The 16,113-nt window shown below is 41.8% G+C and overlaps 2 protein-coding genes across 4 annotated transcripts in view; both read left to right on the top strand.

The window, feature by feature from the left end:
* LOC116939737 (WD repeat-containing protein 7-like) overlaps positions 1-16,113 on the top strand; it is a 90,669-nt gene that overhangs the window by 23,549 nt on the left and 51,007 nt on the right. For all 3 annotated transcript variants that reach the window (XM_032948714.2, XM_032948541.2, XM_032948631.2), the window contains exons 2-8: positions 1,875-2,045; positions 4,373-4,479; positions 5,562-5,640; positions 6,502-6,676; positions 8,445-8,521; positions 10,417-10,536; positions 15,406-15,551. In XM_032948714.2, coding sequence (XP_032804605.1) covers positions 1,887-2,045; positions 4,373-4,479; positions 5,562-5,640; positions 6,502-6,676; positions 8,445-8,521; positions 10,417-10,536; positions 15,406-15,551 — 863 coding nt within the window. In that variant the 5' untranslated portion in view covers positions 1,875-1,886. The remainder of the gene's footprint in view (positions 1-1,874; positions 2,046-4,372; positions 4,480-5,561; positions 5,641-6,501; positions 6,677-8,444; positions 8,522-10,416; positions 10,537-15,405; positions 15,552-16,113) is intronic.
* Positions 1-16,113, top strand: part of LOC116940030 (small conductance calcium-activated potassium channel protein 2-like) — a 191,632-nt gene that overhangs the window by 162,345 nt on the left and 13,174 nt on the right. The window lies entirely within an intron of this gene.

Genomic DNA, 16,113 nt, shown 5'->3' with positions numbered 1-16,113 from the left:
TATTTATTTTGTATTGTTTTAGCTTATACAGATTGATATCAATTTGTCTAAATGTGACATTGTTTGCAGGAAATTTGTATAAACCATAATAGATTGTTATCTACAACAATCAGTGCATATACTGAGTGAATTAGTACATTTTAATTACGTGTTTAATCGCCACAACAATACTGAGCATCCTCTTCATACTGCTAATTCCTAATTTCTTTATGAACCCTCTTTTCTATTTTCACCTTTTTATTGCTCCAGAACCTAGGCCCCCTTTTTGGATATTTCTACACACAGAATCTCTGGAAAATAATACATATTCCATACTAGTTTAGTGGCTATCCTGCAAATTTATTTAAAATATGATGTTATCTGCATAACATATTCATACCTCCAATGGAAAAAAAAAATATCATTTTAATAGAGCTATACTAAATCTTGACTTAAAGCTTTCGTGACCGCCTGATGATGACCAGTTTAACACACGACCGCTTGTGTTGCGATCGAAACGTCGTAGTTTTTTTTGTTGATTTTATTTTGTATTAATTTGAACCTATCTACGTGACTTTACCGAAAGACCCAAAGAATAGAGCTATACCGTTCTCCGAAGCTTTCAGAGCAGGTGTGTACATTGGAGCAGATGTGCATGTAAAGCTGCAAACTGGTAAAACATTTTATTTTCTTTCTAAATACTCCCGATTAGGCATGCTGCTGGGTTATGCTGTTATTATTGGATATGCCTTTATGAAAAAGGTGGTAATGTCAGACTCCACTTTATCGGGTGATGGACTTTTGTCATTTGACAGCTGCTAAGGAAGATGATCCTTTTTCTACACTAGATCATGTGGCTTACACATAAATGGTAAGCCGTGACCAAAGTATTTTTTGTGAATTATGCCATATGGATTCGTCAAGGTTTCTATACCCCATAGTCTAATGATACAATTGTTCTGTTGTCACCTGCCTGTGGTTTTCACACCTGATGATGATTGCTTGTGTTGCAGTCGAAACGTCGTGAGAATGTTATTGTTTTATATATATTTTATTATTATTTTATTGTTTCCCTTCTACGTGACATTACCGAAAGAACCTAGAATATGAATCCCTGCAGTCACGAAAGCTTTAAATCAAAATGTATACTTTAGAAATCGGAGGTCAAACTCTTATGTAAAATGGGTACCACTGAAAAGGTAGAACAAGGTGGGGCATTGAAGCTGAGGCTTCATGGGATGAAGAGTATTGTCTTTTGGAAGTATCTTTGGAAGATTGTGGCCCCATGTGATTGTCCTGTGGTGATACTTGCGTCTCTCGTCAACAAGGACCTGGGTTCGATTCCTGACTCTAAGTTTGAAGTTTGTCCTTTCCTGAATGGGTCGTCTCCTTTGAGTTCTCTGGTTTCCTCCGATAGCTAAAAACATCAAACGTAATCCATGTTGGGCAGACATCCCAATGCAGGACCCTCCTGAGAAAAAAAGTATTTTCACTACTTTGGTTCTTTCGGTAAAGTCACGTAGGTTTAAAATAAAATAAATTAAATCACGACGTTTCGGGCGCAACCAAAAGCGTGTTGCGCAGCAATTGTTTCTTGCTGTGGTTGTCCCACCTTATGACGGACGCTTGTGTTGCGCCCGAAACGTCGTGATTTAATTTATTTTTTATTTTATACCCTACGTGGCTTTACCGAAAGCACCAAAGAGTATGGATCCCCTGCAGTCACGAAAACTTCAGATCAAGATTTTAGTATTTTCACTCTGTGTGGCTTTCCTGTGTAAAGATGTAATTATTGTTAAAGTTATAACCTCTTCGCTTTCGTGTTGAAAATGCATTCTTATTTTCAGAATCGTGAATATTAATTTCGAATTTGTTTTTTCTCCTTTTCCCACAAGGCGGAGGCAGTAATGAGTGGACAAACTCTGGTGATTCCCATTGTGCTCTGGGGCAGACAGGCACCGACACACTGCATCTCTACCCTTCTACTTACTGAAGACCACAAGACATTGGTCACAGGTTGCTATGATGGTCAGGTCTGCCTCTGGGATGTTACCCCAGACCTACAGGTACGTCTTTCAATCACTTGAGAATGTAGTATGTATGTCAAGCACTGAAGCAAATACATTTGCAGGTAGCAGTTTTAATAATATGTATTTTTAACATTCCCATAATACAGGGTATTTTTTGGTGTTAGATCGCATAAATATATAAATGTGTCGTTTAAGCCGTCACCACCATGCACATCCAATTAGTAAGGTTTGTCACGTTAACAGAGCGTTCAAATTGGTTACTAGTACAGCACACCAGTGTGTTGAAGAGCAAAGCCGCAACCCAGTTCTATGTATGTATGTTCTCTGTAATAAATTGTTATACTTATAAAAAGGGAGGCCTGGTCGAATAGCAGTAGAGTGAGTTTAGTTCTTGTCACACAATTTAATAATAACAGGCACCGTTATTACGTAACATATTTTTTTATTACAATATTCTGAAAATACTATTTAATTTTACTCTTTGGTTCTTTCGGTAAAGTCACGTAGGTAGAAAAATTAAATGAAAAGTAATATATCACGACGTTTATATATATTTGATTATTCTATGAAATGGCATCGGTTATTTTCGTATCATTAAACACTATTGGCAATTATTTATGTAAATAAATAAACAAACGTTATGTACAGGAGGACTCCAGTAATCCGTGTTGATATGGGGGAACCATATGGTGCAAATCTGCCTACTGGCGAACTTTGCTTAGCACGACCCTGTAGAAGGTTTTTACAAAGAAAATTTAAGAAAATCAAAAGATTATAAAGTGCTTAGGAGTCAGAAGCACACCACGCTGGCCAAGGAAACGTACCCGCCCCCCATCATTTGCTCAGCCAATGAGAGCGACTGAGCCAGCCAGAGTCCACCTCCAACGATTCGATAATCGCTAGTCATAGTCACTACGACGTAAAAAAAAAAATCATCCATAAATGTTTTTTTCAAGGTGAGGTGAGAACGCACTAGACCCCGGTTAGAGTCGCAGGCTCCACCTCACAGAGGGCCGGGAGATGTTTTCTGATAATGACCCAGACTGGGAGCTAGGCCTCGGCAAGGTAAGGTAATTTACCCTGTTTATCGGGTAAAAGGGTAAAGTTAAAGGTGTCGACATGCCAAGGAGTAAGGTGAAGGTAGCGCGGAAGAATTACCCGGCAGGGTAAAGGTAGCGCGAAGTATTACCCGGCAAACACCTTGTTTACCGCTCGCTAAAAGCTCCGTGGCGCAGTCCATGGCCTCCATTTACAATGGACGCTTGTGTTGCACCCGAAACGTGATTTATTTTATTTTATACCTACGTGACTTTACCGAAAGAACCAAAGAGTATGAACGGAGCACTTTACCTAGCTTTTACCTGTTATAAACCTTTTTCATTTGTAAGTACCCCAGTAATTACCCTGTAATCGGGTAATTTGTATGGGGTAAGGGTTAAAGGTGGGTTAAAGGTCGGCTTGTTGTTTTTGCCTTTTACCTTACCTTGCCGAGGCCTACTGGGAGCACAGCAGCTCCTTCAACCTCGTCTCCCACCGCTGCCTTGTAGTGGTATAATGACCCTTTGTGCACTGGTTCGATTAGCGCTCACTTCTCCAGGAACGCATCTTGAGCGCTAAATAAGGTCTGCCCTGTGCTGGTCTGTGTCAAAGGATTTGTTGTACTTTTTAGACTATAAATCCTGCAAAATCTTCCCTGCTGAAGAAACCAAACCAGCACATCTAGGCTGTTCTGATGCAAAAACAAAAAATAACATTTTCTACCACATTTCCCAGCAGTTCCGCATTAGCCCCATCTGATTTGGCGTATCGTTATTTGCAGACCACGATGCATTTTAAATCTGCCGCATTTCACCTAACTTTCTGCAAACCCATTTATTTATTGATGAAAGTACTCTGTATTGCAAAGAGGCCCCATGGCTTCGCAATGCGAGCCCTGTAAAATGTCAAAATAGCAGAGCTGCATATAGAATCGCGGAGCTACAGAGAGAAATGTGAAATGTGTGGGATTGAAAATAATTCTTGGACATTACACTTCGATTGGAGCTTCGGTTGCTATTTTTTTCCCTCTTGCATCAGCATAGCTGTGTGCTGATGTGATTTGTTTCAGAAGAGAACAATTTAGCATTTTTTAGACATGATATCAAGTTAAAAAAAGCGAATTTCAGGATCAACTGTCTCACTGATTTAGGAGGAACTTCTGGTAATTCTCGAGTTATGAGAATTTGCGGATTATTGGAGTGCGGATATTAGAAATCTTGTATGTGTTTTTGTGTTTTATATATAAAAAAAATACATCGGTGATACATTGGTCTCATGAAGTGGCAATGCATTTGTTGTTTAAGTTGTTTTTGTCCAACCTACAGATCATTCCACGCGCCCTGCTGTTTGGTCATGCTTCAGCCATCACTTGTCTAAGCAGGGCTAGTGATGGGCCTGAAGAAGTATACATCGTCAGTGCATCTGAAAACGGGTCAGTAGCAGTCATGCCAATTTAATCCACAGCACTTGAACACAATTACTCGTGTATCACAGCCGGTCTTAAAACCTTAACATCCATAAATAATATCTAAACATTTTCTTGGTTCTTTCGGTAAAGTCACGTAGAAGGGAAACAATAAAATAATAAAAAAATGAAAGCAGAGTTAAAATATTATTTATTTCATTGTTTCCCTTCTACGTGACTTTAAAGAACCAAGCATATTGATCCCTGCAGTCACGAAAGCTTTAAGTCAAAATATCTAAACGGTTCACTGCTCAATTATCCCTCGGAAGATTATCCAGGTAGGGGATTTAACCGTACTTATCCGCATCCTTTAACGCACACCCTGGTTCTAGTCGCTGCCCTCTCACTCGTTGCTGGTCAGTGAGTCGGTGCCTCCATGACCGCAAACGTGTCAGCAAGTAAGCCTATTAGTTTGAGAAACATTTAAAACAGATGGCGCATTCTACCTCTTTAATTTGGCTTCCATTCTACGGAGGTAAATAAAACGCGTTTTGCAGTCTAATTTACATGGATTTTGCATTATCCGCGTGTTCGTTTTATCCGAACCACTCGTATGCAATATTAACCGCTTGCCTGTAATGAATGGAAGCCCAATTAATGTGCTAATGGTGTGAGGAGGAATGGTTTAAATTTGATATTTTTAACCGAAGTATTGAAAAATAAGGTCGCAGATCATCATTCGCCAGTGAAATTATTGACCCACAATGGTCGGCTATTTAATCAAACAATTGAATAGTAATAGTGATTGTTTGAAAGTTGTATGCATGATTGCATGATTAATGGGAGACACAGTTGCAGTAGCTGCAATTGGTACAACTGATCATGTATTGTCCATAAAAAATGCGTTTGCACTTCAAAAAAATATGAACAAGCATGCGGACATCAACGCATAATCAGCTATTTTTGTTAACTCATTAGGTGGGTTTGAATTGCCCACGTGGTAGACAATTGATGTGGAGCAGTTGTTACAATAAAGCCTGCCCTCCACATGCCGCCCTGAGCTGTGTAGAAATGGCTAACATTCACAATTATTAACTTTTTTCTTTCAGAGAAATGTGTCTAAGTGATGTAAGTGATGGACGTTGCCTTGAGTTCACAAAGCTTGCCTGCTCTCACATAGCAATCCACGTGAGTATCAGTCGTCTTGGAAATTGCACACTGACCAAAGAAGTCTGGACATTGTTTTTTAAAATAATAATAATTACTATATCTTGATGGAAATGTAATTGTGATATGTTTAACACATTTTTATTCATTGCTTATTGTTAGAAATTGTTTATTTCTGAATATTTAATGATATTTATATGTGAACACTTACCCGTTAATGGAGTTACATACAGCATGAGACACAACACCTTGTAATCCATAGAGGTAACATAAGCATAATTTGGGCCCTCGTAGGTTTTAAATGGACTTGCACAGTGCGGTGTTGTTGTGATACATAAGAGCCTTTTATGTAACTTGTCAAATTACCACAGCCATGAGGAGGAAGTGAGCCAGCCCAGTTCACAAACAGGGAAAATGAGTTCAGCCTGGATTCGCGGAGCAACTTACAGGAGTCACATGACTCAAAGTGCCGGACCACATAACTCGCAGCCAGAAGTGTTTGCATAGACATGGCACCCGAGCCATCCTCGGAACCAGTCATGATGCTCCTGGATAACGTAGACGAGAGATTCGAATTCCTGATTTTATTTTGAAAAATGCCCAAGCCTGGGTTAAGCCTCGTTAAATATTGCTTTGTATTTGTGTGACGGCTTTCCCTCTGTGAAACTGCACAGCAGGACTGGAGCAAGATACAAGTTATGTTGGGGCGTTTTTAGAAAATCCCAGAATAGTTTGGGCCCGGTGTTTTAATGGCCGTGGAAACGTAGCATAATATGACTGCATTTTTTCTAGTAATTGTGTTATCGTGCGACCGCTCAGACTGTCTTGCCATAAACCATTAACACGTTGTGTGCTGTGTACATATTATATGTTTTTTTTCAGTATTATCAGAGCACAAGCAGACACACACAAACAGGCAGATTGTTGTGTTATGGCCACTACCCAGAAATCCTGGTCATGGATGCCGGTAGTCTGAACATACTCTTCACCCTCGTTTCCAAGATTTCTCCAGACTGGATCAGTGCTATGACAATGGCTTTTTCTTCACAAGCACAAGGTTGGTATTCCCTCGTTATATGCGAGGGATGCATTCCGGAGATACTCGTGAATAGAAAATTTTGCGTATAATAATATTGGCCGACATATCGTACACGCAACATCTGCAGATGCTTCTAAAGCTTCGAGAAGTTTTCTCCCTCACCTCTTTATCTCATCACTTTCTTACATCACATTCTGTTACATCACATTCTATTAGTTCGCTTCATCTCTCATCACTTTAGCACATCACATTCATGCAACGCATTCTTGCTCATCACTTTTTCTCGCATCACTTTATCTCATCACTTCATCTCTCATCAGAGTCTCTCTCATCTCTTTATCTCTCATCACTTTCTGTCATCACTTTATATCATCACTTTCTTTAATAAAGTTCCACATGCGATTCGCGGACAGCAAGTTTGTGAATAATGAGGGAATGCTGTTTATGAAAAAGAATACACACATTTGACCATTACTTGCTATATCCCAGTGGCTATGAGGTTTGAACACACATGGTAAACAGCATCATTTGTACGTATGTATTTTTGTATATATATGTATCTATCTATCTTTGCTTGGAGAAATTATCTTACTGTTCTACCAATTTCATTGAATGATGTGTCACTAGAATCTTAAATCCAATAATTCAGATTCTTCGCCTGGGTGCTGCCTACGCACTCTACCATTTAAAATGATGATGCATCTCACAGCCGCATTAAAAAATGGTACAACAGATGGGTGTCTAGCATTGGAGAGGGTTATGTTCGGGAGGAGGGGCTTCACGCTCTATTTCATGAACGAGTTGTTGGTGATGGTCAGGTTATTATTCAGTAGGCCTCGGCAAGGTAAACCCTCCTTCATCTCACAGAGCCAATTAATGAAAGTGTCACGGGAACAAACTTGCCAAATGTATTACAGCTGCAGCAGAACACGACCGATATGTTGGGAGATGTAATTGAATAATTACAGTGGATTGATATTTGATGGTTTGTAATTGGCAGGTCAGATAAGTGTAATAAAGTGAATATATTTAGCCAATTGTGAAAATAGGATATCCTTAAATATGTTAAAGGTTAATTTAGTTAATTAATATTATGGAGATTAGCACTGAGGAATTAGTGATAACAAATACATTGTTGGTCTACTAATTAGCTACATTATTTAAAAAAATATATTGATTAAGCTAAATGGCAAGAGCAATCAACTCTAATTATTATATTAGATCAAGTGCGTAACTATGTAGATGCCATCATGGCATCTACTTAAGGACCTTGATCATGAAGCGCTTTCACCCGAGATCTGAGCTCCTGTTAACAACCTGATGAGGCTGGATGCAATCTCCAGCAAAACGTCGTTACCTATTTCAATGGTGTGAGATTATTCTCCACACCAGTGGTGCTGTGAGCAGTAATACATTCGACGTGTTTTATTTAAGAGCCATTTTTTTTTATCATCAATAATATATGGTCGCGAAAGGCCTACGTGTTAAACTGACATTTTTATGAGTTGGCTGTGTCGGGTGTCGGAGGGTTTTACACATTCTTGCACAGTTTTACACAAAATAAACCAATTATGCATCGTAATATTGGTCGTGAAAGCCTGCATGTAAAATGGTCAAGCTAGTTGACGGCTGGTGAGTGGCGTCACACGAGTGGTGAATGTCTTCTGACGAGAGTCAGGTGAGCGTCGTGTGGGAAATTCACCCCGTCAGACGGGGACAGGCCGTCTATTGGTTTAAAATAATTATATTTGCCTATATTTACTTGTCCGCTGTTGATGTATTACAGAGGACAAAGTGATCGCTGTGTCTGTTTCGGGAAATCTTAAAGTCTGGAATTTGAAACACATTTCTAATAAGTTACAGGTGAGTACAACCGTGAATTTTAAGTTTTTAAATCATTACAATATCTTACGTACTTTAATATGAAATGTTAATCGTAATGATTAAGGCTTTAAATAGTGCAAGCACTAGATGATCCAGATATTTTAAACATACTTTAGCGTATTCTTAGCTCTTTCGGTAAAGTCACGTTGAAGGGAAACAATAAAATAATAAAATATATATAAAACAATAAAAATCCTCACGACGTTTCGACCATAACACAAACGGTCGTCATCAGGTGTGTCGGTTTACATAAATTTATTTATTTTTAAACGGTGTATTTATTTATAAAAAACGTCAGCGCCACGCGCAGCGATTTGGCAGTTTATTTAGAAGGACTAGTCCATCTATGTTCTGAAAAGAGGAGGGGAGAGACGAAAAATTAATGTATGCTGTCTGAAAGCCACTGTAAGCGTGTATAATTATGCAAATATCGAAGTTGAAAAACAATAATGGTTGGTATAGTCCTTATCTGCCATGTGAAGGGTGTGATTTTGTAGGAATGGTTATCATGGTTACATTAACTATACAGTGGTACCCCGGAGATCGAACTTAATTCGTTCCAGAAGGCCATTCGAACACCGATTTGTTCGAACACCGAATTAATTTTCCCCATAAGAGTTAATGTAAATGACATTAATTGGTTACAGACCCAAGAAAATCTCTCATAAAGTATTTTTACACGAAGTTTACAGTAATTACATGCATAAAATCATACAAAAAAAACAAACAATAAATAAATGGAATAAATATATGGAATAAATTAAATAAATGAACATTGAACTTCACTTTACCTGTAGTAAGGAGAGTTGATGGCTTGAGTGGAAGGTGGTGAGGAGGAGGAGGTGGTGGTGTTATTGTTTGGAAGGGGGAGTCCCCTTTGTCTGGGCAAGCGTCATGCACGCTGGGCCATACGCGTCTCAGCCGTATTGGTTCTTTCAAGTCGCGATTTCCCGTTCGACCTCCGAATTTCGTTCGGTTTCCGGGGCAAAAAAATGTTTGGAAATATGGTTCGAACACCGATTTGTTCGAGTTCTGGTGCGTTCGTTCTCCGAGGTTCTACTACTTTGGCACCGTGCTCCTAGACCCCACCAAATGGGCCTCGAAGTGCCTTACTCTGAATTGCAGTGTAGATAATGTGAACCTCACCTGTTCTCCATAATAAAGGTTTTTGGGTTAGATCGCGTTATTTATAAATGTGTCGTAACCCTCCACCACCCGACACGGCCAAACAGTAAAAAAATGTGTCACGTTTACTGCACCTAAATGAGTTAAATGATGACGTCACCCTGCTGCTCTATTTAAGACCAGGAGCAAGTGAGAGCTTTACCATTCTGGCGAATTGCCCAATGATGCTGGATGTAATTACCAGCGAAACGTCGTACTCAAATTTTAAATGATGTTGATTCACTCTTCAACACACCGTGGGCTAAAGTAGTGAACTATTTGTCCTTTGTAAACGTGACACATTTTTTACTGTTTGGCCGTGTCGGGTGGTGGAGGGTTACGACACATTTATAAATAACGCGATCTAACCCAAAAACCTTTATTATGAATAATATTGGTCGCGAAAGCCTGCTACGTGTTAAACTCACCTGTTCTGCCTGTGTTGGATAGTGTTGGACCCCTCACATACGTGGGCTTTCTACGGGTGCTTTTATTTTCACCAAGATATAAACACTCATTAATTTGACCCATAACACCTTAATACACGCTGACTCTACTTAATTACAGTTAAATAGACTGTCTACAGATTATATTATAGAATGGTATTGCAATTTTAAAAATACAAAAATGTTCTCATTCTTAACTAAAGAACCACCTTCGTGCTTACGTGTACAGAAATGTGTTTTCCAAGATGTTGTTTGTTGTTCCAGATAGGAGAGATATTGCACGAGGAAGAATCAAAGCCAATTCACTGCACAGACTGCCAAGACATCTGTTTCTGCTCCTTCACATGCCGATCTTTGTTGCTGGTCTCCACATCATGTTGGATGGTAACAGTTTTCAACGTTAAACGTTTTATTTTTCAAGTAATGGAATTTATAACGTTTTTTTTTCTTTATGCGGTAAAACCTTGGATTGCGAGCATAATTCCTTCCGGAAACGCGTTTGTAATCCAAAGCACTTGTATATCAAAGCGAATTTCCCCATAAGAAATAATGGAAACTCAGATGATTCGTTCCACAACCCAAATATATTCGGTACAGTTACTAAAGAACAGTCACTACACTTGGACACAAAATAAAAAAAATGCTTTACGCACACACACGTGGTCACAACACTATCGTAAACAGTAAACGCTCGCACGGATGTTGAGTGAGGCACGCCGACTGAGACCGAGCATTGGAGATGATTACCCACAATCCCGCAGCGAGAGAGAGAGAAGAACCATCGGCTCAGTTGTGATCACGTGACGCTCGGCAGACAAAGCGTATACTGTACTACTCGTATTGCAAGACCTCGCTCGTTTATCAAGTTAAACTTTATTTTAAAAAATGTTGCTTGTATTGCAAAACACTCGCAGACCAAGTTACTCGCAATCCAACGTTTTACTGTTTATTTCTTGTGTAACAGATCATTGCTGTATGGTAAAACCTCTGAGAAGCTGGATTAATTGGGGGTAAGAGCCTTTCTGGTGATGGGGGGGAGGATGTCTGGCATACTGCAGTTGATTCAGTCTTTTCAGAATTCATCATCGTCGTCATCATCATCAGCCATGATCAGTCCACTGCTGGATGAAGGCCTCCCCAAGCTGCCGCCACATCTCAGTCTTGCAGTGGCAACCTCTCCTGCGCATGAACTACTTTCATCCCTCCAGCAACTCGGTGGACATCCTCAGAATTGTTCAATTCCTCAGCTACTGCGCCGTTATAATTTATGTCATGTACAGCAACCATGAACACATGAAAAGACCTCGGTTCATAATTTTTGAGTAAAACGCTACTGCATACACAATATACATATACGTAAAATGTAAAAACGTAAATGTCTTTGGGAACAGTAGCCAATCGGTTTTTTATTGTCATATTTGAATTCAGCACGTCAAAATCCATAATAAACAGCACATTTCATCTCTGAAGCAGACGACGTCTAAAAAATTGTAGACCAGTTTTATTATTCCTCACCTCGGAGGATCATCCCTTGTCCTGGCTATCCCTGCCTAAGCCCACTTGTCATAATAGTTTAAATGGTGTCATTAACCTTGAATATAGTCCGCACCTCCGATTAGCACGGTTGGATATGGTGCAAAATAAGTTCACTAGACATTCCCTTATCAATATTTTCCTCTTTCTACCTCTGTCATTTCAAGCATGCATCTCCATGCTTTGCACACCGTTATATATTTTTTTTATATATGAACCGCACGTGATAACGGGTAGAACATACTGATTAAAACCATTCTTCTCAATGCACATTGGTATATTACATTTATTATCAAGTGCCGCTTTACAAAAATAAAGCATTTCAACCTGCTCTCATCCATCTCTTTGTTTCACCATTTTGATTCCAGTCAGGTGAGTGCCAGTTGGGGGGACTCGTGGCAGTTGGGGGGACTCGTTGCAGTTGGGACTCGTGGCAGTTGGGGGGACTCGTGGCAGTTGGGGGGGCTCGTGGCAGTTGGGCTCGTGGTAGTTGGGGGGGACTCGTTGCAGTTGGGACTCGTGGCAGTTGGGGGGACTCGTGGCAGTTGGGGGGGCTCGTGGCAGTTGGGCTCGTGGCAGTTGGGGGGGACTCGTGGCAGTTGGGGGGACTCGTGGCAGTTGGGGGGGCTCGTGGCAGTTGGGGGGGCTCGTGGCAGTTGGGGGGGCTCGTGGCCGTTGGGGGGACTCGTGGCAGTTGGGCTCGTGGCAGTTGGGGGGGGCTCGTGGCAGTTGGGGGGACTCGTGGCAGTTGGGGGGGCTCGTGGCAGTTGGGGGGACTCGTGGCAGTTGGGGGGGGACTCGTGGCAGTTGGGGGGGGCTCGTGGCAGTTGGGGGGGTTCGTGGCAGTTGGGGGGGCTCGTGGCAGTTGGAGGGGCTCGTGGCCATTGGGGGGGCTCGTGGCAGTTGGGGGGACTCGTGGCAGTTGGGGGGGACTCGTGGCAGTTGGGGGGACTCGTGGCAGTTGGCGAGACTCGTGGCAGTTGGGGGGACTCGTGGCAGTTGGGGGGACTCGTGGCAGTTGGGGGGACTCGTGGCAGTTGGGGGGGCTCGTGGCAGTTGGGGGGACTCGTGGCAGTTGGGGGGACTCGTGGCAGTTGGGGGGGCTCGTGGCAGTTGGGGGGACTCGTGGCAGTTGGGGGGGCTCGTGGCAGTTGGGGGGGCTCTTGGCAGTTGGGGGGGCTCTTGGCAGTTGGGGGGACTCGTGGCAGTTAGGGGGGCTCGTGGCAGTTGGGCTCGTGGCAGTTGGGGGGGGGCTCATGGCAGTTGGGGGGACTCGTGGCAGTTGGGGGGGCTCGTGGCAGTTGGGGGGACTCGTGGCAGTTGGGGGGGCTCGTGGCAGTTGGGGGGACTCGTGGCAGTTGGGGCTCGTGGCAGTTGGGGGGACTCGTGGCAGTTGGGGGGACTCGTGGCAGTTGGGGGGGCTTGTGGCAGTTGGGGGGGCTTGTGGCAGTTGGGGGGGCTCGTGGCAGTTGGGGGGGCTCGTGGCAGTTGGGGGGGCTCGTGGCAGTTGGGGTTGCTTGGGAAGCTGCCCCACCGGGCTTCGCTGCCTTCTCCTTGCTCCCTTCCAGTTTCATTTAATTTATTTTTCAGTTTCATTTATTTGGTAGAGAGCCCTGTGTGCCATTCGGCTCTTGAATCGGGTGCAACCGCAACAAACAAAAAACTAAAACAGGAACAAGAAAACATCTTAAAGTGACTATGTGACTGTGCAAAACAGAAAATCCAGGGAAAAAAACCCAGCAAAATATTCCTGAAAAAAGCACCGTACACCAACGCTGTGTGCAAAAAAAACCCAGTGGGATGCAAGTCCAACAACAACAACCACAAGACAACTTAGATTAAGGCCAAGAGTCTAACTCCGTACTACAACAAAACAAACATGGCCAAACCAAAAAACACGTCCACCTCTTTAGGGGGCAATCGCATTAAAAAAAATTCCAAACGAAATGAACTCCACAACGCAAGTGACCAGAAACATTCTACGGCCACATCGCAAAATCATCGACCCTTTGCCATGGGAGCACTCCGCTGGGCAACCCCAGCGATTACCAGGTGCTTTAGGTCGACTCTGAGATGACTGGCCGATGCACCACCTGTGCCCCTTATTGTGCCAACTTTCTGCTTTAGCCACCCAGCACGCCGCACGTTGTTGTGAGCGTTGCTCCACTGCCCTCTGTTGTTGTTGGAGGGCGACTGCCTCCAACTGCCCAATAGCCTCCTTCATGAGCCTCATCCACAGAGGCCGATCTTAACATTGCTGGTACTACTCATCAGCAAGTCCACTCAGCTCCACATCCTCTTTTACCATATCACTCCATCTCTTGTCTAGTCTGTGCCGCTCCTTTTTAACCCCCCCCCCCCCCCCCCACAAAGCGATGGAATCAGCTGAGTAATAAATCGCAGACACTGCCCTCTTCAGACCTACCTGTAAGGAAAGAATGGAACCATCTAAAGACTGTTCCAGACCATCTACAAATCAGTTTTAGGCGCCATGGTCCACCACGTCAAAATCTGCAGAGAGAATGAAGCAGAATCAAAATGGAATGGCTTTTCCGATGGCTTGCTATCAGGAGGCTATTCATCACCCTGAACTCGTGCTTTCTCAGGAATGTCTCTTCCGAAGTCCTGCCAGTTTCAGCGTGACCACCTCGTGAACCTTACCTGTGGAGGCAAGACGAGAGACGGGTCTGTAGTTAGCAGGACAGTCCCAGATCAAGAGGAGGTTACTTTTTAAAACTGTTTAGCTTGTTTTTAATGGTCTTAAGGGGTTTGAATATTTACTCAAGCGTCACTATAATTTACGTAACATTTTACAAATGTTACTGAAGTGTCTTTTTGGGAAGTTGTTTGCATTGAAAACGTTGTTATTATATTGACTGGTATTGCAGTCGTTTGGATAGTAATGCGGTGTTTCAGATATTAATTATCACGTGGTGTAATGTAAAAACTAAATTTGAAGCATCAGTCTAGTATTTCAGTCATGAAGTCTACGCTATTGGGGAGGAGTCCTACAGTAAAACCTCTTCCTTCGGGTATATTTCTTTAGCGAAATTCGATTCTTTGCGATTTTATATTTGTATACCAGTTTAACTTTCGCGCATTATTCCTTCAGCTATTCACGATTTTGGCAGCCTCATCATGGGGGAGGGGTGTTTTTGCAGCACAGGATATAAGTGTGTTATTTTATTTCAATCATGGGGTCTAAGCGTCAAGTGAGTGGAGGAAATGAGAGCAAGAGTAAAAGGCAGAAAAAAGTTAAAAGTTTAGTTCAAAAAGTCAAGTTGTTGCATTGACTTGTTCGTGGTGATAGTGCATCTGCTGACCATCATCATCATAATCACATCCCCATCATCCAAAGTAATTAAAAGTGCCAAATTTAAACTATAATTTATTGATGCATTTTATTTACTCTATTTTGTTGTATTATTTGTGTTACCTATTTTTATTGTACAATTTTATCAAATATATGGATGTTATTTATGCGTACAGTACAGGATTAGTGTATGTTCAGTCGGATATGGAAACCTAATTCCCTTTTTCCCATATAAACACAGCATCTTCAGTTGCGAATTCTACTTTTTGCGCAGATGTTCAAGAGCCTAATGCTCCCGAAAGTCGAGGCCTTACCTTATTAGCGAAGCAATATCCTCAATGATATTTCAATGAAGCTTTCTTCCCGAGGTACATGCTTAGAGTTCTAAATATATATTTTTTTGCCAGGTGTTTGACGCAGGTGACTTCTCAGTCCTTTGCTCGGTGTGCTCCGAAAAAGGAGAGCGGTGGTCAGGAGGAAAGTTTTTAACTGCAGATAGTGTCATCATCTGGACGGAGGAAGGAGCAGCATCTGTGTACCGCCTGCCACCCAGGTGAGCTACCAACAGCTTTGCATGCACTGTGCCATATTGCCTTCCACGCCTAACACTGGGCATACATTCATTTGCAAAGCTATTTTAGTTTTTAGTTATGTAACTAAAAAAAACCCTCCTAAAAACAATGTCTCTGTGCTTCTGTGTCTCTGTTTCCATGCCCTTTGTGTTGCTTGATTTTCGGCGTGAGTTCAAGGCGTGTGCTATCCATGGCAAATGCTTCATTGCATATTTTTTTTAGGAGTTTGTATCGCAGCGTTTCACTGTACTGTAATAGTTATGAAGTATAATTTATTGACTACAGTAGTTACTGTTTTTACATGGCTAAAGATGGTATATATGTGTGTGCGTATATACAGTATGCCGGTACCGTACGTTTGTATATGTGCCTTTGTATTTTAGTCAAGTAACATTCGAAAGTAGCCTACCGAGTAGTAACTTTTAAAAGTAACCTCAGTAATTTAGAAAATTTTCAGAACTAATATAAAGTGACATTTCAACAACAAACATTACTTTTTTTGGTACGTAATTTTAAATGTTTAAAAGTTTGCTATGTTTTTTT

The sequence above is a fragment of the Petromyzon marinus genome, chromosome 1 (genome assembly GCF_048934315.1).
Source record: "Petromyzon marinus isolate PM22_M1 ecotype Great Lakes invasive population chromosome 1, UKy_Petmar_22M1.pri1.0, whole genome shotgun sequence".
NCBI classification, from domain to species: domain Eukaryota; kingdom Metazoa; phylum Chordata; class Hyperoartia; order Petromyzontiformes; family Petromyzontidae; genus Petromyzon; species Petromyzon marinus.
Note: the sequence above shows the minus strand (reverse complement) of the source record. Positions and strands in the feature narration are given on the sequence as shown.